This window comes from Pyrus communis, chromosome 12 (assembly GCF_963583255.1).
Source record: "Pyrus communis chromosome 12, drPyrComm1.1, whole genome shotgun sequence".
Classification (NCBI taxonomy): Eukaryota; Viridiplantae; Streptophyta; class Magnoliopsida; order Rosales; family Rosaceae; genus Pyrus; species Pyrus communis.
The window spans coordinates 26,186,107-26,209,968 of NC_084814.1; the positions used below are offsets into that span (position 1 = coordinate 26,186,107).

Sequence of the window (23,862 nt, forward strand, 5' to 3'; positions counted from 1 at the left end):
TGTGATTTTATCCTTTATTTTGTTCAAAAACTATTTTTTCTTGATTTTTTAAGTTTTTGAAAAAAATAATGAAAACTAATAGCGGAGCCCCAAAGAAAATTGTTGGTGTCCGAAATCTTGAGAATGTCCTAAATTAATTTTAATAAACATGTGGTGCGAATATAATGACTTTAACTTTGACTTATAAAGGAAGTTGTAAAAGTACTCAAAATTGATTGGAAAACTGTGGCTTATAACTCACTTTTTTTTTGTGAAAAAAATGAAATTTTGGGCTTAAGGAAATATTTTACGTCACAGTTAAAGAAAAATTGCAAGACATTTGGATGTGATCCTACCGGTTATTATGTCCCAAAACTATTTTTAGATTTTTAAAGTTGAAAAATAGAAAAATATCTTTAAATTTAACATGAATTATAATAAATTTTGCAAGAAAAAATAAATTTTAAAGAACATAAATATGATAGTTTGTTGTTTTGGTAAGAGAAAAGAAAAATTAACAACAAAAAAATTTGAAAAAGAAAAAAAAAATCGAAAAGAGACGGATCGGTAGAAAGATAGCGACTTATATATGGAGTAATGGCTAACTTTTGAGCGATCCTTCTTGATGAGAACCGGTAGCAAAGTACCGATCGTATCATTTTCTATTTTTTTCTCCCCTTTTTTTTTCATTGAAGGTTTTTTTTTTTCACCCTACATTACTTTATTTGGATTTAGATTTAGATCCTTATTTATGAACTTTTTGACATGGATTATAAGAGAAATTTTCACCGAAGATGCATTTTGTAGAACATAAAGATAATAATTTGGCGTTGTGGTAGGGGAAAAAAAAGAGGAAAATTTAACAAAAATGAAAATTAAAGCATAAAATAAATATAATTAATGGTTAGGAGCAAGGAGACACAACCCTAACTCACGCCTTCAGGAAGGCCCAAGGCGCAACAGAAGCAGTGGAGGCCTATGAGGTTTAGAGTTTACATGTGTGAATAGTAACGAGTTGTAAAAATAACACTATGAGTTTGGCAAGTTTTAGAGCCCAACGCCTTCGATTTTTTTCCCCTCACCGCACTGCAGCAAAGAAATGTTTTTTCTTTCTTTCTAAAGAATGGGTTACTATGTTAAAAGTTGAAATTTTAGTGTGAATTTTATCATGGTTGATAACGGCTTATAAATACCCCACCCCGAAAACAATGTTTTGTCCGACCAACCATGGTTGACCCTTAAGATTGAAACGAAACCCTAATAAGAGTCCTATAAATGACCATCCCAACACCAATGATTCGTACGAGTAAAAACGGTTAACCCATGGGATTAAAACTAAACCTAACCCCTATATATACCATACCCCCGACACCTATGGTTCGTACAACAAATCATACCTGACACATGAGATTAAAACTAAACCTTACCCCCGACACAATTGTTTGTACGGGCAACAAAGGTTGACCTGTGAGATTAAACTAAACCCTACCTCATATTGATAGCAGCTTATAAAGGCTCTATCCTGGTACTAATGCTTCATGTGAGCAACAGTGGTTGACCCGTGTGCCCGAGCCAGCAACGTTTTGTATGGGTCGACCCATCTCGTTTTTTGTGCACATGGCCCGTCTCATTTTCTGTGCGTCGCATCGTTCGTTTTGTATGCCACATTTTTTTTGTGTGCCAAGCCCGCCTTATATTGCGTGTGCAGAGCCTACCTCATATCTGCGAGTGGAATACTCCTCGTTTTTCGTGCGACTGGTTTTGCCTTGTTCTACGTGCATGAAGTTCGTGCTACGAGCCCGGCTTGTTTTGTGTACCACAAGCTCGTCTCGTTTTCTATGAGCAAAGCCCAACTCGTTTTGTGTGTACAAAACCCGCCTCGTTTTCCATGCACAAAGCTCTCCTCGTTTCCATACGCCTTGGTTCGCCTCGTTTTGCATGCTCAGAGTCCACCTCATTTTGTGTGCCCGAAGCATGTCCTCATTTTTGTGAACAGAGCTTGCCTCATTTTTGCACTCACGAGCAGGACTTAAGGGAAATATTTTTCTTGGGAGTTAATGGAAATGTTACAAGACCTTTGGATGTGATCCTAACGTTTATTAGGACTCGAAGCTATATTTTTATTGATTTTTAAAATTGAAAAATAGAAAAAGTAATATAAACTAGTGGTGGGTCTCTCAAAAAGATTTGTAGGTGTCAAAATCTTGAGAATTAATTTTTAAACATGTAGTATGCGTAGAATAACTCAAATTTTAGGTTATGAATCTAGTAAATTCTCAAAATTCATTGGAAAACATGAGTCTTATGTATTTAATTGAGATTTTGAGAGATTTTAATTCTTTTAATGAATCTAAGGATATTCAATCAGGAATTTTAGAGATTATCTGAAATTCAATGTGTATTCAATCATGATTTTAAGATTAATTATTAAAATTGGATGTATTCAATTAGAGTTTGATTTTAAAGAGTTTGAAAAAGTAAAGGGATTTGAGAGAATTTGAGAGATTTTGTAATATATTTTAAACATCCACAAATCTCTTCTATAAAAAACAATTTGAGAAAATTGAACCAAAATTTTAAATGAAATTAAAATCTCTCAGATTCTCAGTACACACTTGTAAACAATAGAGTATGATTCTTTACCCTCCTAATCTCTATACTCTTCCATCCCTTCATATTTGAACGGTTACGATTAAGGCACGTCAATATTTTGTATTAATTTTTTATATAAAGATAATAAAACAAAAAGTAATGTGTAGAATCCTACACCCCTACACCCTAAACAATGATCTAGTTCTGGAATCAAACGGTTCTATACTGCTCCGTTGTGTTGGGGTTCAATGATTACCTCGCCGGAGAATCCAACACATATGCTTGGCTCCAGAGTCCATCTCAAGCCAACCCCAATCAAATTGACTTCTATTACACAAATCTCAGGAGTAAATTTCCACCAACAAAAAAGTTGTTGCAAAGATACAATTCCCCAAGAAATTTTCAATCTTGATGCTTTCATAAACCTTCAATCCAATTAGGTTTTTGCAGAGATTTGAATTTGTTCAATCTCGGCAAAACTAGAACCAGAACCAATGGCTGTGTCCAATTCAATCCTGTGGGTCTCTGCAAAAGCCCCAATTTCTAACGTATTTCTCCAAAACCCTAAACACCTTTTGCCCCAAATCTCACCCCAACCTCTCCGTTTTCAATCTTCAGCAATCCACTGCGGTCTGCGTGAGCTCCGGGTCCGAATTGATTCCATAAAAAATACCCAGAAAATCACCGAAGCCATGAAGCTCGTGGCGGCTGCCAGGGTTCGGAGGGCCCAGGAAGCAGTCATCAATGGCCGACCCTTTGCTGAGACGCTTGTGGAGGTCCTGTACGACATAAATGAGCGGCTTCAGTGTGAAGACATTGATGTCCCTCTCACAAATGTTAGGCCTGTGAAGAAAGTTGCCATTGTTGTGATCACCGCTGATCGAGGCCTCTGCGGCGGCTTCAACAACTTGGTGGTAAAAAAGGCTGAGGCCCGAATCACGGAATTGAAGAAACTTGGGTTAGATATCACTCTGATCAGTGTTGGAAAAAAGGGTAACTCGTATTTTATGCGTAGGCCTGAGATTTGTGTTGATAAGTTTATTGAAGGTGGCTTATTTGCAACAACAAAAGAGGCTCAGGTCATTGCTGATGATGTTTTTTCGCTGTTTGTGAGCGAAGAGGTTGATAAAGTTGAACTTGTGTACAATAAATTTGTGTCGTTGGTGAAATCTGAGCCGGTTATTCATACATTGCTTCCATTGTCTCCGAAGGGAGAGGTTGTTGATGTGACTGGGAATAGTGTTGATGCAATTGAGGATGAGTTCTTTAGGCTGACAACTAAGGAAGGTAAACTGAGTGTGGAGAGGGAGAGTGTGAAGATAAAGAGGGAAGGGCTTTTGCCGGTTATGGAATTTGAACAAGACCCTGTTCAGATCCTTGATGCCATGATGCCTCTCTACTTGAACAGTCAGATTTTGAGGGCATTGCAGGAATCAACAGCAAGTGAACTCGCGGCGAGAATGAATGCTATGAGCAATGCCACTGACAATGCAGTTGACTTGACGAAGACTCTTTCAAATGTTTACAATCGGCAACGGCAAGCAAAGATTACAGGGGAGATATTGGAGATTGTTGCTGGAGCCGAAGCACTAAAGGAGTTTGAGTAATCTCAGGATCTTCCTCTCCTTGTTCTTCGTTCCTTTTTGTGTCATATTGTTCATGATGAAAGTTTTGTGATCGAATTCATTAGGCAATTTTCTAGGCGAAAAGCATCAGAATAGCAATATTGTTTCTAAATTGTAATGATGATCGGAGCGGTCACATTGACAACGAGATTAATAACATGGAGGAATATATCTCATTCTTGTTCTATCCTAACAGTATTGTGCAGTTTCTTCCATGCAGCGACTCTTTCGCTTTCCTGTTCAAATGATTAAGAGTGCATTGCAAGTTATTGAATTCATCCTATTCTTACAAAAGCACAGAAAGTAAGACAAAAGCATATCCTGTTATTTGTGATTTGGAGTTCTTGTCGGGATTGGAGCTTCGTATGTGAAGCCGATATTTTCATCTCCTACTGCTCTGACTAAACTTGCTCAATTGATTGTGTCCATAGGTCAGAAACGTGGAGTTACAGATGATATCACCTAGCAAAAATTACAAAATCATGTATTATTGAAATCTAGTTCTTTCGTAGATGTTTCAGTTTCTTTCCTTGTTTGCATAATCGTAGTTAGAAAGATTGTTTCGAGACACTGATGGGAATTTCTATCGAACTTTATCTTTCTTGGGAAAGAAAGAACTCATCATTTGGAAAGTAATTTCTCACTTCCTAGGGAAGAAACTAGAGAAATTATGGTTCCTATTGGCTCAACACTGTTGATTGTGACCCTGCCATATATTTGGTACTGAAAGAGTTGTCTTTTTTTTCGGGGAAATAATATAAATTCATATGCAGCTTTTTAGAATATACGACCTTGACAAAAATCAAGATCTTCTCCACCTAATATAAAGAAAAATGCTAGGGGAATCATGTTTTAGACTATATTTTGTACATCACATGATGTGGCGGTTGATGATTGAATTTTTATTTAATAATTTAAAAAAATTCAACTATTGAGCGCCACATTATATAGTCTACAAAACGTAGTTCTAGTAAATGGTCTCTCTAAATCACGCATAATAACGATTAGTGAGTAATATAAACATATAATTTCAAGATAAAGTTGCTAATCTTTTTCCTGATAGATGCGAACTCTTGTTATCTTTTTGCTTTTACACTATCCTGCTTCACTGATTGAAAATTTCCAAAATTACAATAGAAAAAAATGGCCTAGAATAAGGTTGGATGTTTACTTATCTGAAATGAGGCTATAAATTATTCTCATCCTTTATTTTCTCTGCGTCTATCAACACTTACAGAACAAACTGATCCTGCAGGTCAGTTGAAGTTCTGATTGTGTGATACACTCAGTTCTTGGATCTTTGTAGTTATATATTTATAACTATTGTAGGATACATGATATGACGTAGATGACACTCTATGTAGCTCTGTATACCATTTTATATAAAATCTCTTATATCTTTAGCATCACGTGTTGTGATTTTGTCTTTGTGCGAGCTCAATTGCTATGTTTTTTTTTGTCACAACTCAAAATTGCTATGTTTACATCAAGAGTGAAAGGCAACTGCATTGATTGAAATACATATGGAAAGAAAGAACGGAATAAGAGAAAGTGCAACAGACAAAAAACAAATAAATAAACAGCTCCCATATCCTCGAAATTGTAGATTTATTGCCAGATTAATTCAAAGTTTCATTCTAAATCTACAATTATTAGCTTTAATGCTAATCAAATTGTTAGCACTTAAACTATCCACCACCAGCAAGCATTCCCCCAAGATGGTCACCTTCCTGAGCTTCAATTTTCCAAGTTTAACTGCCACTGGTGCGTTAACCTTAAGAACCAAGGGGATGCGTCCGGTTTGTTGTTGCTGTTGCAGTGCATTCATCAAAGTGCTTCCGTATTGCGTTTGGCCTGTCAAGTCCACATTGAGTAGTGTTTTGTTCTGATGACCTTGGTAAAACTTCGGTAGCATCCCTTGACAAAGCCTCGTGTTTGTATACCACACGCTCAACCGGCCACCTTTCTCATAGTAAATCCCGATCTTCTTGTTTGGGTTATTGGCTGTTATCTTGACGTCGAATTTAGCATATAAGGTCATGTCCATATTGAGCGTTAAGTCGCTGATCTTCAAGCTATCAACCGAGTAATTAGGAAGTTTAGGGTGGAAGATAAGATAAAGTATGCCAGCGGTGGCTCCTATTATTATCAATACAAGGAGAAGGATGCCCATTGTCCACCACATGCATCTGCAGCATGTACATGAGCTTCTCTTTTTTGGTGGGTTTGCTTGGATTACCGGATTAATGGTACGTCCTACTACTGGTAATTGTAAAGGAGCAGAGAGATTATTCGTCTGAAGCAGCTTTATTTTCTCTGTCGCTTTCTCTGTACTCGATGATGATGAACCGTGTCCATGCAGTGGCACCACCGGAGGCACAGGCGGCAGTGCTGTTGGTTGTGCCTCCACATCTCCAGCAGGATGAACTCTAACTCTCTGGTGATCAGACATCTCTATTATTAACTTTCGAAACAAAATGCCACCGAGGATACAACTCTTCATGTCTACGCTTCCGGTCCATGTATATAAATAAGTGTGGGTTTCCTAATATTTGCGTATGGTCCTCCAGCCCTTCCTAAAAAATAATTCCTACGACTTTCTGGGGAGAAAAAATGTCAGATCACAGATCACCCTCCTCACCTACTCACAATGACAACATATCACAATTTAGCGCCAACGTGTATAATGTATGTGTGGTGGTTCAGCTAATCAAAGTTAATAAGCATTCAAATAAGAATAATTGCTTGGTTGGTTGCCTTCATTCCTTGTCTGTTACAAATTCAAGGGTGTAGTAGTTAATTTGGTTGTTGAAAGTCAGCACAACGGTATCGCGGATATAAGGACTGACAAGTGTCAAATTTCACAAGAAAAAATGCACTCTATTTGTCACATCCCGGCCCGGGGAGGGACCATTTCCCGGGCCCGCTCCACCACCGTAGCACGATATTGTCCGCTTTGGGCTTACCATTTCCTCATGATTTTGTTTTTGGGAACTCACGAGCAACTTCCCAGTGGGTCACCCATTATGAGATTGCTCTAGCCCCCTTCTCGCTTAACTTCGGAGTTCCCATGGAACCCAAAGTCAGTGAGCTCCCAAAAGGTCTCGTGCTAGGTAAGGATGGAAATATACATTTAAGGATCACTCCCCTGGGCGATGTGGGATGTCACACTATTACTATTCTGGAATTCATCCATAAAATAGAGAAAACTATGAATTAGATTGATAATAATATGAAATAATCTGATTACACAAATAAAATACTAATTGATAAAACAAAAAATTAAAAAAAATAAGAAGAGAGAAGAAAGTTTCACATTATGTCGAATTCCTTCTATTTACAAAACCTAGTTTTCTCCTCGAATATCTAAACACAGCAAATTCAATTGCATAAAACCATAATAACTTTGTAAATCCAACTTCATCCAATCTTTATGAATAATATTCAATCCAGTTACTTACAAAGCACCCAAAAAATTGAGATTGTGTGGTTTCGAAAATTAGGATCCCCTCCTTGCGTGAACCCTTTTTCATATGAAATTTGAGATTTTTTTTAAATTTAATTGCTTCATAGAATTATTGTGTTTCGGTGTAACAAAAATTATTTAAATTGATAGCTTAATTTAACATAAAATTAATATGAGGGCTCATATAAAAAAGGACCTCACAAATTCATAAAATGAGAATTTTAGGAAGCAATTCTGGGCATTTACATAGGCATCAAACCTAATTCTACTATTAGTACTAGTAAATCTAGTAAATAAAGGAAACATAAAAGAAATTTCTAATAAGCTAGGAAAAGGAAACTAAATTCTCCCCTTTGATCGATTCCTATCTTGTTCTACATCATCTATCAACGCAGGCAGACTTCACATATGTATATATTATTCAACTTTGTGTCTTTTCTTGAACTACAAGATCAATTCATTGATTGCCAGACAACAAATCAAAGAATCTCCAATCCGATTCTCGAGCATGAACACTGTAATTAGTGAGTAATACGGTTGGTGGATTAAGTTTTGTCTCAACTCTTACACCCAAGATAATAAATAAATAATGTCTTTATGTCACACCAATCGGATACATGCATATTGATTGTGTTCTTTATGTCTGTAAATATTGCAGCAGTGAACAGTTTACAATAATGTTTAACCAGCTGGGGGAGGAAGGAATTACAGTTACAGTTACTCGAGTTAGCCTTCCAACTTCCGAGGGAAGGGACAATAATCCTCCACGAGTAGATAAAATTTGATCGCAACAACCATCGAGAATCAAATCTCGCATGTAGGACGTAGAAAGGCAATTTGTGCTCTTGTTCTACCAAGGACCAAGGTGACAAAACAAGGGAAAACTAGTTTTCCATGTGGATGACACAACGCAAACACTTGCCTTCTAGCATGAGATTGAAAGCTTTGTTCACATCTTCAAATGGCAGGTTATGTGATATGTATTCATCAACTTGGATTTCCTGCATTTTCAAGTTAACAAAACATATATTTCAAATCATTAGGCTCTGTGTATTTTTTGTTGATTCATAATTCTTCAAGCAAAAGCTTTTTCATAGCCAGAGGAATCAGGACTGCCGATCGGTCATGACAAACAGGACAAGAAGGAAAAAGCTGATAAGAAAAGAGAACTAATATAATATTACTGCATATGACATGAATGTAGTTCTGAAACTTGCAAAATTAGCACAGAAAAAAAAGGCCAAACCGGAAGGCTTCAATATTATTATCTATTTGCTAATATAAAAGGATATATTTTCATGATCATCCTTGAATCATTGAGACATTAGATATTTATCAAACTAAGACATGCTAAAGTGTTAACAAGAGTTCTATTGTTTAGGCATGCCCTGTCGCATTTTCTGGTAACTACTAGAATGCTAGGACCAAAGACGGTCTGTAGATTACCCAACTACATGAGGACAAAATGAATTCTACCCTAATGAAAGGTAAAAGGACACTTCATATTAGATGATATTCTTTCTTGAAGCTTCAGTGGAATTTTAGTCAGTTCAATTACCTTTTTCGTGTACATTTCTACTAAGGAAGGGAGATCAGATTTAGGTTTCCATCCTCCAAATAGCGATCCCTTCAATGTTCTTCCAGTAAGAAATGCCCCATAATGAGCTGTTATTTCGGGCTTCACTTTTGGCACACCAAGTGTAACTGTCAAACCCCATCCCTTCAAGCAAACGCCAGATAAAAAAGAGGCCAAGTGGAATGAATAGAACTTCATCAATTTATACACAAAATTAATGAGACATGCTTGAAAAAGAAAAGGAAACCATTACATATAAGAAACTTACATCACAACATGCCTGCAATGCAGTAGTTACCATGCCAGTGTCACCTATACATTCAAATGAGTAATCTGCTCCTCCGCCTGTCAAATGCTTAATAACCTGAAAGAAAGTTAGCTCACATTTAAGTTTCAAGCCAAATGAAATGCAAGTTGATCCACTATCGTTCCTTACTGTAGAATTCCAATCACCCAATTCAATCTACCACCAAGTTCCAACCATCTGTCACGCTGACTATTTAATTATTATTAATGTATTACTTTGATAATAAGTTTAAATTGAGGGAGGGGGATCCATCTATGGTTTAGTCAGAATTACCTGTTGAATAGGTTCTTTGCTGTCATTTGGGTTGATAAATTCTGTAATTCCAAAAGCTTTGGCTGTATACCAGTAAGAGCATCATTATTTAACATATAACTCCAGAGTCAGATAGAAGAAAACATATCTGTCCAAATATTACCATTTTCACCCTTTTCAGGATTAGTATCAACACCAATTATTTGAGATGCTCCCCTAAGTTTTGCACCCTGTGCAACCTATCACACAAGAAACAATTATGGTTTGAATAAATTGAATTACATGCTGCATTGCTGCTCCTGTCATTTTTGTAAGGCCTACTGTAACAGTAAAGGCAAAGCTGTACTTACGGAAAGGCCTACTGTCCCAAGACCGAATATCACCACACTTGATCCATCAGATATATCAGCAACATTCCAAGCTGCACCCAAGCCTGAAAATTTGTATCCATACATAACACATATGAGAAATATTTTTCCTTGACCAAGAATTGTCATGACCATTACACATACAGCTACATAGACGTACACGTAGGGGCATGTAAGGGCTATCATAAACTGAAATTGCATTCCTCTACTAAACCTTCAACCCTCCGAGCTATATATGTGTATATATATAAAGAGTGTGTGTGTGCATATATCGTGTGTGTGTGCATATATCGTGTGTGTGTGTGTGATCTCATGGCAACTTCAGCATGACTTGAAACTCTACCTGCAGCTACTCCACAACTGAGAAGGCATACTTTCTCCAGAGGCACAAGTGAGCTGATTTTGACAGCACATCCTGAGTGCACCACTGTATATTCACTAAAACTTGAAACTGCACAATAATGGTAAACGGGTTCCCCAGTGGCATTTATAGAGAAGCGTGTCCTCTGATCGCAGTGCATTAATCCTCTCCTTTCGAGCCCCAGGAGTTGACAAATGTTGGTTTTACCTGATTCACATTGCCTGCATTTCCCGCATTCTCCAATGAACACTGTTAGCACATGGTCCCCTTGAGTAAATTCAGTCACCCCCTCGCCAACACTCTCGACAATCCTGCAATAATATTGCTATTGGTTAGGTTAGTACCTAATATCACCATATTCATATCATACAGCAACAACAACAATAATAATATATAAGTAGATGAAAAGAAAAATAGAGAAATAACTTACCCTGTTGCTTCGTGACCAAATATCCGAGGAAAGATAGTCTGCAATTAAAATAACAGAGCTTAAATAACTGCGAGCAGTCAATAAAAATTTGAAGAATAAGAAAGAAGAAGAAATACCTGAGACTCCCAGGCAGAGAGGTCGCTGCGACAGAGAGAGGTGCATACAACTTTGATCCTTATCTCCATTGGCTGAGGTGGACTCACATTCACTTGCTCTATCACCAAAGGCTGTCCAGCTCCCCATGCCACCGCGGCTGCTTTTACATTTTCATTTGGATTTGGATTTGGATTTTCACAAAACATAAAAACACATGAGTAAGTATTTTCGTATTTGATTTTGATTTTAGTGTAGAAATTAACAAACATATAACACATACCTTTGCAGGTGATGACATCGACATCATGGACACGGGGTTGTGGTTGTTCTATGGAAGTGGAAGAAGGCAAAGACATCTGCTCAACTCACAACTCTTTTTTCAATCGTTAATCAAAAAGAAGCAAGCGGAGACGAGGTTGAAGGAGTCGGCAGTTGAAGTTGAGCACTTCCCTGGGGGTGTTGGGGTGGGGGTAGGTGTGGTTGGTAAAGGATCTCCTCACCTAACCGTTGCATTATTTTATGGGTGGTCTTTCACCACACACCCACACCTATGTTATTTCCCTTTTCTTTTTAGGAAAATTGGAGTATTAATTGGTTTTTGAATTTTAGCTAAATTGCTACTTTAGTTTATCAACTAAAAATTATATGAGTCTCACAATTACTAGACAAAATCTACTTCTATTAAACTTTTTACTTAACAATTGTGATGTAAAAATCAACTTCAATATGTGTGCTTCCTACATATAGAAATCAAACTCATGAGAACCAGTGTGAAAATGAACGAGAATTTGTTTCATACAACTAATATTGTGGAAGAAGGAATCAAAATGACCTCGAAGGTACAAGTGAACCCCTATTGAATTGCAAGCCCTTGCAAATAGAGAATAACATAGGCGGTTAAAATAAAATATTTGTAGACAAATGGGCTTGTGCATCCCCTTTGTGGTAGGGTCAGCAATTAGAACGGATCAAACCGGGAGCTAAAGTTGGGCTGGTACATCCATCTTTAAATGGTCCTGTCATGGTTTGGTCCTGTCCTGTCATACTTGCATATTTACATTACGGTAACTTGGCAGGGTAATTGTGCACGAACATGTGTCTTCTTTGGATCTATGTATCATAATTTATTAAATTTATGTATTCGGACCGTTGAAATTTGATCTAACGATTACAAACAGAATGTCACTTTAAAAGTTATAATAATTTTGATCGTTAGATCAAATTTCAACTATCTGAATGCATGGATTTGATGGATTATGATACATGGATCCGAAGAGGACCCATGTCCATTGTGCACAACCCCCGAGTTTTGTATGAAGCGAAACGGCATAGAGAGTCTGAGAGAGAGAGAGGGGCAAACATCTACCGGTGGGGAATACGAACCAGAAACCATCAAACACGAGAAGAGAGCACCAGGAGTTCAAGTTAGTCAACATGTCTGTGTTTATTGTGAATTCTCCTTCGAGTGCACTGGTGAGCGAATAATCCGACGGCCCGAACTTTTCTTTTTCCTATTCTTACTCATCTGCTAATCAATTTTGATGAGTAATTGACAATTGGGTAACAGTGGAAATCGAAGAAGCCTGGCCCTGGGTTTATTAAACCACCGACATCACCGAAGCAGCAGGTTCCTAGAAGCAGCAGCCGCAGAAAATTGTGTTTGGGGAACGGCAATGGGATTAAGGCGTTTTTCTTCAATCCCAACGAAGAACCCATCCTCAGAGAAGCGCTTAAGGTACTTGTTTCACCTACTACTACCTCTGTCCACACCCAACGCCCATTTTTTCAATAATTCATAGATTACCCATGCGTAATTTGGTTGAATGATGTTTGGAATCTATGTGTTGTTGATTTATCTGATACTTTGGATCTTGGTCTACGCGTTTGTATGGTTTTCTTTTATTTGCTGATTTTTCCTATAATTTTGTGAGGATGTTTTAGGGTTTCCGAGAGGTTCGATTTTTGCCAACTGATTCTTGCATTTTCATAATACCGAATCTACTATGAGCCTTCTGGGCCTCAAGATTTCATTCTTATTATTTGCTTTGCTCAATCGATTCTTGTTTTTTCCTTTACGTTATTGCTCAATAAAAATTAAATTTAAAAGAAAAAAAACCCGTTGAACCCACCTTTGATATGTTATTGTACAGCTAAAGTTGCTCTTCTATATTCCTAGCTTCATCCTTGTGAAAATTTTGAATCACTTCATGTCTCTTTTTGAAAGACGATTTCCTCTTTCATTGCACCATCTCATGTGACCACTTATGAAATCACTGCATTATATTTTACCTGGTCCGTATTTGGATTGTATCAGTATCTTCTTAAAGCAAGATCGCATGCTACTTCAATGTTTGCTTTGGTAAAACAAAAAGTAACTCTTTGATCAGTTTCTTATGACATATGAGTCACTAATTGACCGTATCTCTCATTAGTTCGGCCTTCTATGCTTCTATTGTGTTTCTATGGTATGTGCGAGTAGATAGAGGATTTCCCATGAGAATGCACATTGTTTTGTATGTAAATGGTACAATATTAGTACCATGATTTTCTCTGCTTATCTCATCATGTAGGAGCCAGTTGCCTTCATGGGAGGGATGTTCGCTGGTCTTTTAAGGCTTGATTTGAATGAAGATCCACTCAAGGATTGGGTTTCAAGGACTGTGGAAGCCACTGGAATCACCGAGGAAGAAATTGTTGCTGACGGGTTAAAACCAGCGGGAGAAGCCCCGCTACAGATTGAGATTGAATAACATTTCATACTAGGTACACTTGGCTCCCCTGTTTTGTAATCATGACCCATTGAAATGAGTTATACTGGCAACTCACCTCATATACTTCTTTGACACAATGAATCAGACTGCCTGCGGATTCATTGCAAGTATTATTCTTATGTGCTTATAGTTTCACGATGACTGCATTTGGAAGAGATAACATAAAGACCTGTTTACCGAAGTGGTAAATGGTTTACTTCAAAATTGCAATTTGCATCAGCATAACTTAATCTCTCCTGGACTCGGGTTTCAGATTTGGATCCTAAAACTCGATTTATTAGTTCGATGGGTTTTAGTTGTGAGTTTTGAAATTCAAACATTTTTTTTTTTTGTTTAACTTCTAAACATTTTTTGAACAAACGATATTATCTATACTAAGGGGGAGTAGGCTAAGTCTCATAATGGGCTACCGATAATGTAGTTCAAATTTGCGTTTGGTGAGAATCGAACCTGAGGCTTCTCACTTACATGTGAGAAGGAATACTACTAGACTGTAGTATTAAGTGGCTAAACTTCCAAACATTTAGTTACTAGGGATATTAGCTTGATTTGAAAACTTAAGGGACCATCGAATATCAAGAGTCCTAATTAATCAACCTTTTAATACATTCATGATACGTCTCATTCAAAACGAGTAAACATGCACCGTAGTGGTTTGATTCAATATTTGATATAGAGGATTTGTACTAGTGAAATTGGCCAAACTAATTAAAAAAATGAATTCTTGTTGCCAATTTGATCGGAACCCAATACTCTTAAAATTGTTAAAAGAGTAAATTGTAGTCATGGTCCCTCGACTTTAACTCAATTGGAGTAATGATTCCTCAACTAAAATCCCATTACAAATGGTCCCTCAACACATCAAAACGTGCAGATATGGTTATTTTCATCAACTCCGTTAAAATTTCCGTTAAAATGAGTCACGTGCCAAGCACGTGAGACTAAATCAAGGGGCAAATATGGAAAATCAAATAAGAAAAATTGTATTAATGGTCTCTCAACTCTAACCTAATTGGAGTAATGGTCATTCCAATATAACTCATTTTGACAGAATTATGACGGAGTTGATGAAAAAGATCATAGTTACACGTTTTGATGAGTTGAGGGACCAATGATAATAGATTTTTAGTTGATGGACCATTGCTACAATTTACTCTTGTTAAAATGGTCATTTTATCATTTGAAATGACAAAGTTACCCATGATATATAAGACACTTTATACGTTGGGAAAAATACCTAAAAATAGGACACTCTCTTAATCTTGGGACAGAAATATGATTTTTTGAATATGCACATGGTATGCACAACAATCGGACAAAAATATGATTTTTCCTACACCTTGAATTTACCAAATTCATGTAAATGAGTTATTTCCTCTCATCTTCTGATTTCTCTCTCTATCTACTCTCTCTCTCTCCCCCTCTATCTGTCTCTCTCTAAAATTGATATTTATTGGATGTTCCTATATTAGTGAAAGATAATGGAAAATCCAGTTTGAAGATTTGATTTATTTGGAGATCGTTTGTGTTTGCTAATTGGCCCCTTTGGGAAATAAACACATTTATGTGCTTGCAGTTGCATATTGGGGATTTCTTACTCAAATCATCATCTTTTTCCCCAAATTTGAAAACCCCATTGGAAGATTTGATTTATTTGGAGATTGTTTGTGTATGCTGATTGGCCCTTTTAGGAAATGAACACATTTATGTGCTTGCAGTTGCAGATTGAGGATTTCTTCCTCAAATCATCATCTTCTTCCCCAAATTCGAAATCCCATTCAAAACCCATCGGGTCAAAACCAATCTGCAGTCCAAAAAGTTTCAAATGTTGAAGAAAATCCATTATGAAAAACTAAAAGCACCATTTTTCTGTTGCAATCTCTCTATTTCTCCTCCGCCAATGAACACCTTCTCCCTCTAAGTTCGAAGAAAATCCCAAATTTGTTATATGTATCAATATGTGCAATGACGTCGGTTTTGTTGTGGACGTGCATCGTGCAATTAACGGCGTTGGAGGATATGTAAGGGCCTATATTCCAAAAATCCCTTAGAGATCTGTAGTTTACAAATCTTTGACTTGAACCTAGATTTCGGAAATCCCATTAAAAGTCATCTATTTGGAGTGACATACACATGACATAGATCTGAGCCAACCTAAAAACTCAGAGCTCACAACTATCTCTTCGAAATTAGAAAAATAACATCATCACATGTGACGTCTCCACCATATACACTATATGCACCCCACATGCACATCATATGTACAATACATGAACATCATATGCACAGAACTGGAGGTCGAGCAACGAGCTGCTTTTCACATTAATAAGAAACTTTAACGACAATCTATTGGTATAGTAGATACAATTAAAATATAATTGTTACGTATATAAAGTTACAATGGCAGTTTGAAAAAGTCTTGTTATGTATATCAAACTACCGCTTAACAATGCACTTGGAAAATATGACACTCATTGTCGTAATTTCATAGACACGCATGACCCTTAACATCCTCTAAGCTTTTTCTTGATTTTATTTTTCACCGAGGCCAACTAGGTTGTGGTCATACTCGCTAAATTCGGGGGCCCAATATACGTGCATTATAACTAGTGAACATTCCCGCTTCTCATATTGAGTTGTAGCCACCCACACCATATGCACAACACATGCACATTATGGAAAAATTTTCACAAATTTATGCATTTGAACACTTGAACCATAAATTGTTCCATCCCAGTTATGTAGCATGTGAAAAAGTAAAGTTTATGTCACAACCCATAGGCCCCAACATGAAACACAAACCCTAATTAACTTCTAAGTATTAATTCATCTTACAAACAACCCATTTATTCCATAAATCATTGATGTAGAAACTTGAAACTAAACACCCTACCTTACTATGCCTGGCGAAGCTTCAATTGCTGGAAAAAATGGAACTTTCCAGCCAAAACAGAAAATATGGTACAAAACTGAGCTCACTCCTCTCATCTCTTTCTCTCACATCCCTTTGTTCAGAATCAGAGGTATGAGGTCAACCCAAAACCCAACTCACTCTTCTCACCTCTCTTTGGACTTCCATCTCTTTAAAATCAGAGCTCAGAGATTTGAGCTCAACCCATAAACTCAGAGCTCTCACCACATCCCTCTCTTCCAAAATGAGAAAAGTTATGCAATGGGCTGATGAATTTTAGTATTAATATGTGGGTGTTTTAGTAATTTTGATTTTGTGTATGGCTTGTGCATCGCCGGTTTGCGCTATTTCTATCCCAAGATTAAAAAATGTCCTATTTTTAGGTATTTCCCAAATTTATTTGAACGTATAATATATTTCTGCACCCATATTACTATTAGTTAAACTATCAATATGTCTTTAAATCAAATTTACTACCTAAATTACTCTCAAAAACTCAATTTAATATATAAATTTATCAGTACACCCATTTAGAAAATAAAAACCCCAAATCAGTGCAACTCATTCATAGTGTAAAGAGAGCAATTTCTCTCACATATTTATCTTGTGCTTAATCATTCTTTTGCTGATTTTGCTTTATCCCATAGGTGTTTTAATTAATCCTTCATCTACTGATTTTGCTTAATCCCATAGGTGTTTTAATTAATCCTTCATCTTGCTGATTTTACTTAATCCCATATAGATGATTAAAAAAAATTTAAAAATTTATATCCCATATATGTTTCTGCTAATGACAATGTTGTGGAAGAGATGCTGATATTGTTACTAAACCCTAAAAAAATTAAAACAAACAAAAAGTAGAAATCGATTCATACATTAGTTGAAAGATTCAAAACTTCAAAATTAGAATCCATCGGTGTAAAAAAAAAAAAAAAAAAAAAAAAAAAAAAAACTTGTTTTTATCTATGAGAGCGCTAGAGCATCTTAAGGCTTTAGATAGAATGAATGTAAGATCAAAATTGCGTTGTGGTTGTTTAATTATTAGACATGAGTTTATTGATAAAATTTGGTTTTATGGTTCATTTTATCCCGTCGATAATTATGTAACATAGTAAGAAAGATAACTTCCATTTAAAGTTTAAATTCGGGGTGGAAAAGAGTTATCCGGTTTCAAATAAAATCCCCAAAATTCAAGCGACTCGAACGACTGCCGCTTCCTCCGGTGAGCTTTTGCCTTAAATTCGCCGCTGAATATTTCTCCCTCAATAAATCCACGTCGCCCCCTCTCCTGTTCTCCCGTAGCCATGACCACTGGCACTGAAGAAGTAGTATTAAAAGAAGAAGAAGAAGAAAGAATGGTTAGGATGGGATCGTACGGAGGAATGGTTAGGCTGCTGACGGTGACGGCAACGGCGAAATCAGAGGAAGAGGAAGAAGAAAAAGAAAAGGAAGAGTGTTCATATGAAGCAGCTGCGGAGGAGATAATGCTGCTGTGGGGAATCCAACAGCCAACTCTGTCTAAGCCGAACGCTTTCGTCTCTCAAGCTTGTCTTGAACTGAAACTGGATGCGTGTGGCCATTCACTCTCCATTTTCCAGTCCCCTTCTTCCTTGGTATCTCTCTCTAATCTCAAATCTTTATTCCTTTCTTTCTTTCTTTCTTCATTGCAATGCTTCTTTCTTCTTGTCAACTTTAAAACTTTGTTTTCAGTGTGATTCAGTCACTTTACAGAATTCTTAGCAAAATATCATTCATTCTAGATGTAGATTGTAGAGGCATAAAAACAGAAGAAAGAAAGAAACAAGCACAACAAGTCTAGCTTGTTGAAATTCGGACGCTTTATTAGTCTTGCAGCTAGTTTCTGGAAGCATTATTCTGGAGATTATGCTTGGTCTCTCTCTAGGACTGGATTGAAATGGATGAAGGTAGACGACAATTATTTTTCATTTTGATGTAGGACAAAATGACAAGCGTCAAATCTGACAGTATACTCTACTAAATGAGTAACGACCTTCTACCTCCAACTTGGTCACAAGTTTTCTATTTCTTCCTTCAACATACTTTGAAAATATGGTGGCCTGTCCATTCCAATCCAATCCTCTATGCCCAAGGCCTATGATTTTTGGTCCAAAGAGGAGGTAATTATGGTTCGCCCTTCAAACTTGAAAATATTGAAATCAAACTTTTCGGTCAGTTTATTGAACTGGATTAAGAGACACATGAGCTAGGACAAGAATCCCCTAGTCAGTTAGTTTTAGGAAGGTTTAGGCTTCAATTTTCATATGGTAATGAAACTAACTAGGTGATGAGAGTAAGTACATAATGCATGCCTGTTTCTCATCTCCGTTTAGAAAACTATGTTTTTATAGACTAAATTTCATTACTAAAATTTTCGTTTCTTGGTCATCTTGTTGAAAGCTAGGATATGAACGATTATCATGAGTCACATAATAGATTATTTTAAAGCTTCCACCGTCGTTTTATTTCAGTTGGTCTGTGATGTAAAAGACAGCTGCTAGAGGACTCACTTTTAAGTTTTATTCTTATAGAAATTTTATTGTGCATTCAACTTGTTCTTGAACTGTAGAATACACCTGGGGTCACTGGTGCTGTTATGTGGGACAGTGGAGTTGTATTGGGGAAGTTTCTAGAGCATGCTTCAGACGCGGAGTTACTACCTCTTCAAGGGAAGAAAGTTGTTGAACTCGGCTCTGGCTGTGGATTAGTCGGGTATTCATAATTACAATCCCTTTCTTGACATCTATCTGTTTTTCTTCTTTAATTTCTATGAGATGCTATTCTCTTAGATAGAGTGTCTAACTGGACCTCTAGATCAGTTTTTTCTACTAGACTGGCTTTGAATGGGTAGAATTAGGAGCTTTTACTGTTAGATCACCTCATCCAGCAGAGCTCTAGTTGTTTGCAGTTTGGGTTGATTGTAGGCCATGTTAACAAGATATAATTGGCATTTATATGTCTACCTCCCCGGAGATGGTTAACGTACATGTAGATTTTGACTTGGATTCTAATTTATGGCCTTATAGGCCAGGTTGAAAATAATGGTTCTCTTACTTGCTGTATACCACCCTTCTTTTCTTTATTCTTCCAGCTGCATTGCAGCTCTTCTAGGCGGTCAAGTTGTGCTCACAGATCTTCCTGATAGACTGAGACTACTGAGAAAGAACATTGAAGTCAATCTGAGACATGGAGACATGCGAGGTTCAGCTAAAGTGATGGAATTCACATGGGGAGATGATCCTGATCCAGAACTGACTGAACCTCCACCTGATTTGGGTAAACAATGTTGGTTCCCTCTCCTATAAAGCAGTAACATAACGATGTTGGTTCCCTTGCAGTGCTGCACATCAAATTTTTGGATGGTTAACTGGTAATAATAACGCTACCAACATAAATGTCAGGAACCAAGGTCTGGTTTTGAGATTAAAGAACTGAAAATGAAAACGAAATGACATTTTGCAAAATGGAACTAATCTTTTATGGTCAAAGTTTCTGTGATATTCCAATTAAGAGGTCTCTGTTTAGAATCACATTCAATTTGTCTTAATCCTAGCGTTATGCTGAATTCAACAGCCTAACTGAAAGCAAAATTACTTCTCCTAGAACACCCAAGAAAGGGCGGTTGAATTTTAGGACTGTCCTCAATAATTAGGATTCTGTTTTCTTTGCTCATTTCTTAATCATAGTGAATTGGTAAATGGTAAACCTACATTCAATGCTCAAACCATACCATGTCAAATGTGTGTTTTTACCAAAATGTTATACCAGTGCTAGGCTCTGATGTAATCTATAGTGAGGAAGCAGTGTTGGATTTGTTGTCTGCATTACAGCAACTCTCCGGAGGCGAAACGACAATCTTTTTGGCTGGAGAACTTCGAAATGGTAATAATTGCTCTTTTTTTAAATTTTTTTTTTGAAACTTTAACGAAAAGCTTCCGGTACTGTTCATTTTAACGAAAAACCACATTTTTATACTAAAAAAAAAAAATCCTGATAACCTTTTATTTTGTCCTTATCGTTACAACTCAAAGTTTTCAAGTTATTTTCATTAGTTTTTTTTTTTTTTTACGTACTGTTTTCAATTCTTCTTCCCGGTGCAGATGCTGTCCTTGAATACTTCTTGGAGTGTGCAATGAAGGATTTTGTAATTGGGCGTTTGGACCAGAGACAGTGGCATCCAGAATATTGCAGCAGCCGTGTTGTGTTATACGTTCTCGTGAGGAAGTGAAGCGATTTGGGTGGGACACTGACTTGGAGTGCATTTTTCCTCACCATTATTTAGTGTGGTTTATGCTCATTACCTTATTTATCATGGTTAGATGAGTTTGAACTTTGAGATTTGTTTATATCCACTACACAAATCTCAAAATTCAAACTCATCTAACGGTGATAAATAAAGTGGTGAGCATACACCACACTAAATGGTGGCGAGCAAAAATACTCTTTGAAACTCATCTAACGGTGATAAATAAAATGATTAGCATACACTACACTAAATGGTGGCGAACAAAAATACTCTTTGTAGTCCTGTGCGATGGCCTCAAGAGGTGGCTTCAGAGTTCGTAACAAGCTCTGTATCATTTTCTTGGGCCTGGCTTTTGTCATGATTCATGGATTTTTCTGCTTATGTATAAAATTATAAATCATATGTGCAAAAACTCAATAAATATAAGTATTACGACCCGTAAAAATTAATAAAAGATTCTGTTTTTGTCCTGCCCAAAAGCCACAATATTCATTGGAAAAAAAAAAAGAAGCCTAAGTGGATTATTAGTCTTCGTGGTGATATGATAGTTGGAAAATAGTTTATATTGTAAAAAAAACTATGATTTAAAATCTATTAGGCATTAGGCCCAAAATTGAATATTCCGTTGACTTTATTTGCACGCGAGCCATACATATTATCCAGCAATCAGCATGCCAAATTAAAGGTTAAAGAAGTCGTAGAATTCATTTTGGTTCATTGCTCAAAGGTGATATTTCGTGTAAATATATAACCTTAAGGGTGGGCATAGGTTGCACTACAACAAAATTGGCTTAATTTGTCGGAGAGTGATGGCGGTTTTATAGTATTATTGTCGGATAAAATATTTCTGACAACATATTTAAAAAGTGTTAGATAACAAAGTATTACTGTCGGATATATCCAACAAGAATAATGAAATAGGCTCTTAACTCCACCAGATTTATTTTTTAAATAATTTTAACCAATTTTGGCAAATACATCCACCATGAGTACGTAATGTGTCAGATTATGTTATATTATTTTTGAATTTTTTATACTAACTCTGGCGGCTGTTATATTCGACACAAATAGTTTGAAATTTTTTATACTCACTCTAGCGGTTATAGCCGACACAAATATTTTCAAATTTTTTATACTAACTTTGATGGTTATATCCGACACAAATAGTTGCTAACTCTGGCGATTATATTATATATTTTCAAATATTTTATAAATATTTATGTTTTGTTAATCACATTCAAAGGCAATGGCAGAAGCACACCCCCTTCGAACCCAAGACCAAGATGTCTCATGCACAAGCACTTCACCATCAAGCTGGGAAGATGGTCAATTAAATATATTCATTAAACTAGTTAATATTTAATATACCATAAATATTTATTTAAGTTTTTTTTTTGTCGAATAAATATTTATTTATGTTAAATTAATAAATTTTTTCGCTATTATTGGTATGAAGATATACAAAACTTGAATTTAATGAATAATCACGATTAGATAAGCATAATTTTGATAATCTTTGGTTTTTTTAATTTGTTTTTACTATAGTTATAATCGCGATTAGATAAGCATAATTTTATTAAACCAAACAACTATTATTTTATTTTTTTAGATCGTGACAAAATTTTGGGAGGGAATTGGGCAGGATATTTCCTGCCATTCTTTACATGGAAAAAGTGTTGTCGGTTATATTCGACGGTAATAGGAAAGTATGTCGGATAAATTTTTTTATATTTTTTTATAGAAACAGATTGCTGTCAATTTTAACCGACGGTACTACCAATTCTACATGATAAAAACCCTCTCTCTCTTCCTTGCGCCACTGCCTTCTCCTTTCTCCAGTTTCTTCTCCTCCCCGCTGCATTCCTTCCCCCTTTCCTTCTCCTCTCCTCCTTCTTTCCTTTTCCTTCTCGCTTCAATCACTATGGATGAACAATTCGAGGAGCAACATTCCGAAACCAGTACGTTTTAAATTATTTGTATTAGTTTAGTTTGTGTTTTAAATTTTGATTATGTTATTAAATCGAGTTGTATTTTAAATCTTGACTTGAGATACCTTATCAAACATATGCATAAATTGAAATATGGTCCTTGTTTAGAGCTTTTATATAGGTTTTGTTTTTGTAAATATGCATCACAAATGTTTTTTTTTTGTTATTAACAAGGAGCAATGCCTCAACAGAGAACTCGGAGCTATGGAATCCCAAAATGGATAGGAAAACAAAGCTGTTCATTTGATTCCACCGGAGAATGCATAAGTTCGAATAGTGGCCATTTTTCAAAATTTATTGCTTTTGAGGTCAACGATCCTCAAAATATTCCTTCAACGAAGGATTGGTGCTTGATTAAGGAAGATGAAAAGGAAGTCGAAGGTAGGTATATTTTTTCTTTTTCATACAAATTGTATAATTAGCAAAAGATTATAAACATAATTAACGAACTTTTATATATATGAATATATATTATAGCGGATAATTATTAGTTTTGTTTAGTATTATATATTCAATTATTAGTTTTGTTTATGTTTATTTAAATTGTCGTTTTTATATTTTTTTTATTATTAATATCTTTTATGTTGGTTATGGACGATTGAATTGTCCTTGTATATGACATAATTTCTCAGAATTTAGTGTCGGTTGTATCCGACGACAGGATTAATGTCTCTTATAACTGACACCATTGCCTCATATCTGACACCATTTTGCTTTTTTTGTTTAATGGACTTTCCTTTTTCTTGGTAGATTAAGAGTCCTATTCGATAGCAAACGCTTTTTTGTGATGTAAGTAATGCTGTCAGTTCTTTTATCCACCATTACATGAATTTTTGTCGAATTTTTTGCTAATATCCAACATAAATGGGCTTTTCT

General features: G+C 36.2%; 5 protein-coding genes across 11 annotated transcripts; 3 read left to right on the forward strand and 2 right to left on the reverse strand.

The window, feature by feature from the left end:
- Nucleotides 1-2,768: 2,768 nt before the first annotated feature.
- On the forward strand, nt 2,769-4,383 carry LOC137711233 (ATP synthase gamma chain, chloroplastic-like). Its single transcript, XM_068450458.1, has one exon. It carries the CDS (start codon nt 3,066-3,068, stop codon nt 4,176-4,178), a length of 1,113 nt encoding a protein of 370 aa, XP_068306559.1. The 5' UTR covers nt 2,769-3,065; the 3' UTR covers nt 4,179-4,383.
- Nucleotides 4,384-5,820: 1,437 nt separating this feature from the next.
- LOC137709857 (NDR1/HIN1-like protein 6) lies at nt 5,821-6,648 on the reverse strand. Its single transcript, XM_068448838.1, has one exon. It carries the CDS (start codon nt 6,646-6,648, stop codon nt 5,821-5,823), a length of 828 nt encoding a protein of 275 aa, XP_068304939.1.
- Nucleotides 6,649-8,238: 1,590 nt separating this feature from the next.
- LOC137710652 (alcohol dehydrogenase-like 6) lies at nt 8,239-11,540 on the reverse strand. Of its 5 annotated transcripts, XM_068449737.1 has the most exons (11): nt 11,333-11,540; nt 11,073-11,212; nt 10,957-10,994; nt 10,734-10,837; nt 10,509-10,580; nt 10,148-10,230; nt 9,961-10,036; nt 9,819-9,880; nt 9,507-9,602; nt 9,221-9,430; nt 8,239-8,663 (listed from the first exon to the last, which is right to left on the reverse strand). In XM_068449737.1, exons 1-11 carry the CDS (start codon nt 11,406-11,408, stop codon nt 8,547-8,549), a joined length of 1,074 nt encoding a protein of 357 aa, XP_068305838.1. In that variant the 5' UTR covers nt 11,409-11,540; the 3' UTR covers nt 8,239-8,546. The 5 variants fall into 5 exon arrangements, with proteins under 5 accessions (XP_068305838.1, XP_068305834.1, XP_068305835.1 ...); XM_068449733.1 differs by having other exon boundaries at nt 10,509-10,837; nt 11,333-11,539; XM_068449734.1 differs by having other exon boundaries at nt 10,509-10,837; nt 11,073-11,209; nt 11,333-11,537.
- Nucleotides 11,541-12,386: 846 nt separating this feature from the next.
- On the forward strand, nt 12,387-13,926 carry LOC137711163 (UPF0426 protein At1g28150, chloroplastic-like). Its single transcript, XM_068450370.1, has 3 exons — nt 12,387-12,525; nt 12,620-12,787; nt 13,623-13,926. The coding sequence occupies exons 1-3, from the start codon at nt 12,487-12,489 to the stop codon at nt 13,800-13,802; spliced, it is 387 nt and encodes a 128-aa protein (XP_068306471.1). The 5' UTR covers nt 12,387-12,486; the 3' UTR covers nt 13,803-13,926.
- Nucleotides 13,927-17,899: 3,973 nt separating this feature from the next.
- Nucleotides 17,900-21,424, forward strand: LOC137711215 (uncharacterized). 3 transcript variants are annotated; one of them, XM_068450437.1, is made up of 5 exons: nt 17,900-18,347; nt 19,322-19,464; nt 19,844-20,037; nt 20,521-20,634; nt 20,853-21,424. In XM_068450437.1, the coding sequence occupies exons 1-5, from the start codon at nt 18,039-18,041 to the stop codon at nt 20,978-20,980; spliced, it is 888 nt and encodes a 295-aa protein (XP_068306538.1). In that variant the 5' UTR covers nt 17,900-18,038; the 3' UTR covers nt 20,981-21,424. The 3 variants fall into 3 exon arrangements, with proteins under 3 accessions (XP_068306538.1, XP_068306539.1, XP_068306540.1); XM_068450438.1 differs by having other exon boundaries at nt 19,844-20,028; XM_068450439.1 differs by having other exon boundaries at nt 19,844-20,028; nt 20,583-20,634; nt 20,853-20,992.
- Nucleotides 21,425-23,862: the final 2,438 nt, after the last annotated feature.

What these genes read in the sequence shown, in the direction of transcription:
- LOC137711215 (XM_068450437.1), top strand. Translation starts at nt 18,039, where the DNA reads ATGACCACTGGCACTGAAGAAGTAGTATTAAAAGAAGAAGAAGAAGAA. An exon ending in TCTGGCTGTGGATTAGTCGG is followed by an intron (nt 19,465 to 19,843) that starts GTATTCATAATT and finishes TTATTCTTCCAG; the next exon opens with CTGCATTGCAGCTCTTCTAG. An exon ending in ACCTGATTTGGGTAAACAAT is followed by an intron (nt 20,038 to 20,520) that starts GTTGGTTCCCTC and finishes ATGTTATACCAG; the next exon opens with TGCTAGGCTCTGATGTAATC.
- LOC137709857 (XM_068448838.1), bottom strand. Translation starts at nt 6,648, where the DNA reads ATGTCTGATCACCAGAGAGTTAGAGTTCATCCTGCTGGAGATGTGGAG.
- LOC137711163 (XM_068450370.1), top strand. Translation starts at nt 12,487, where the DNA reads ATGTCTGTGTTTATTGTGAATTCTCCTTCGAGTGCACTG. An exon ending in ATTCTCCTTCGAGTGCACTG is followed by an intron (nt 12,526 to 12,619) that starts GTGAGCGAATAA and finishes ATTGGGTAACAG; the next exon opens with TGGAAATCGAAGAAGCCTGG. An exon ending in TCCTCAGAGAAGCGCTTAAG is followed by an intron (nt 12,788 to 13,622) that starts GTACTTGTTTCA and finishes CTCATCATGTAG; the next exon opens with GAGCCAGTTGCCTTCATGGG.
- LOC137711233 (XM_068450458.1), top strand. Translation starts at nt 3,066, where the DNA reads ATGGCTGTGTCCAATTCAATCCTGTGGGTCTCTGCAAAAGCCCCAATT.
- LOC137710652 (XM_068449733.1), bottom strand. Translation starts at nt 11,408, where the DNA reads ATGTCTTTGCCTTCTTCCACTTCCATAGAACAACCACAACCCCGTGTC. An exon ending in TCCTGAAAAGGGTGAAAATG is followed by an intron (nt 9,881 to 9,960) that starts GTAATATTTGGA and finishes ACTGGTATACAG; the next exon opens with CCAAAGCTTTTGGAATTACA. An exon ending in TAGAAATGTACACGAAAAAG is followed by an intron (nt 8,664 to 9,220) that starts GTAATTGAACTG and finishes TTGAAAATGCAG; the next exon opens with GAAATCCAAGTTGATGAATA.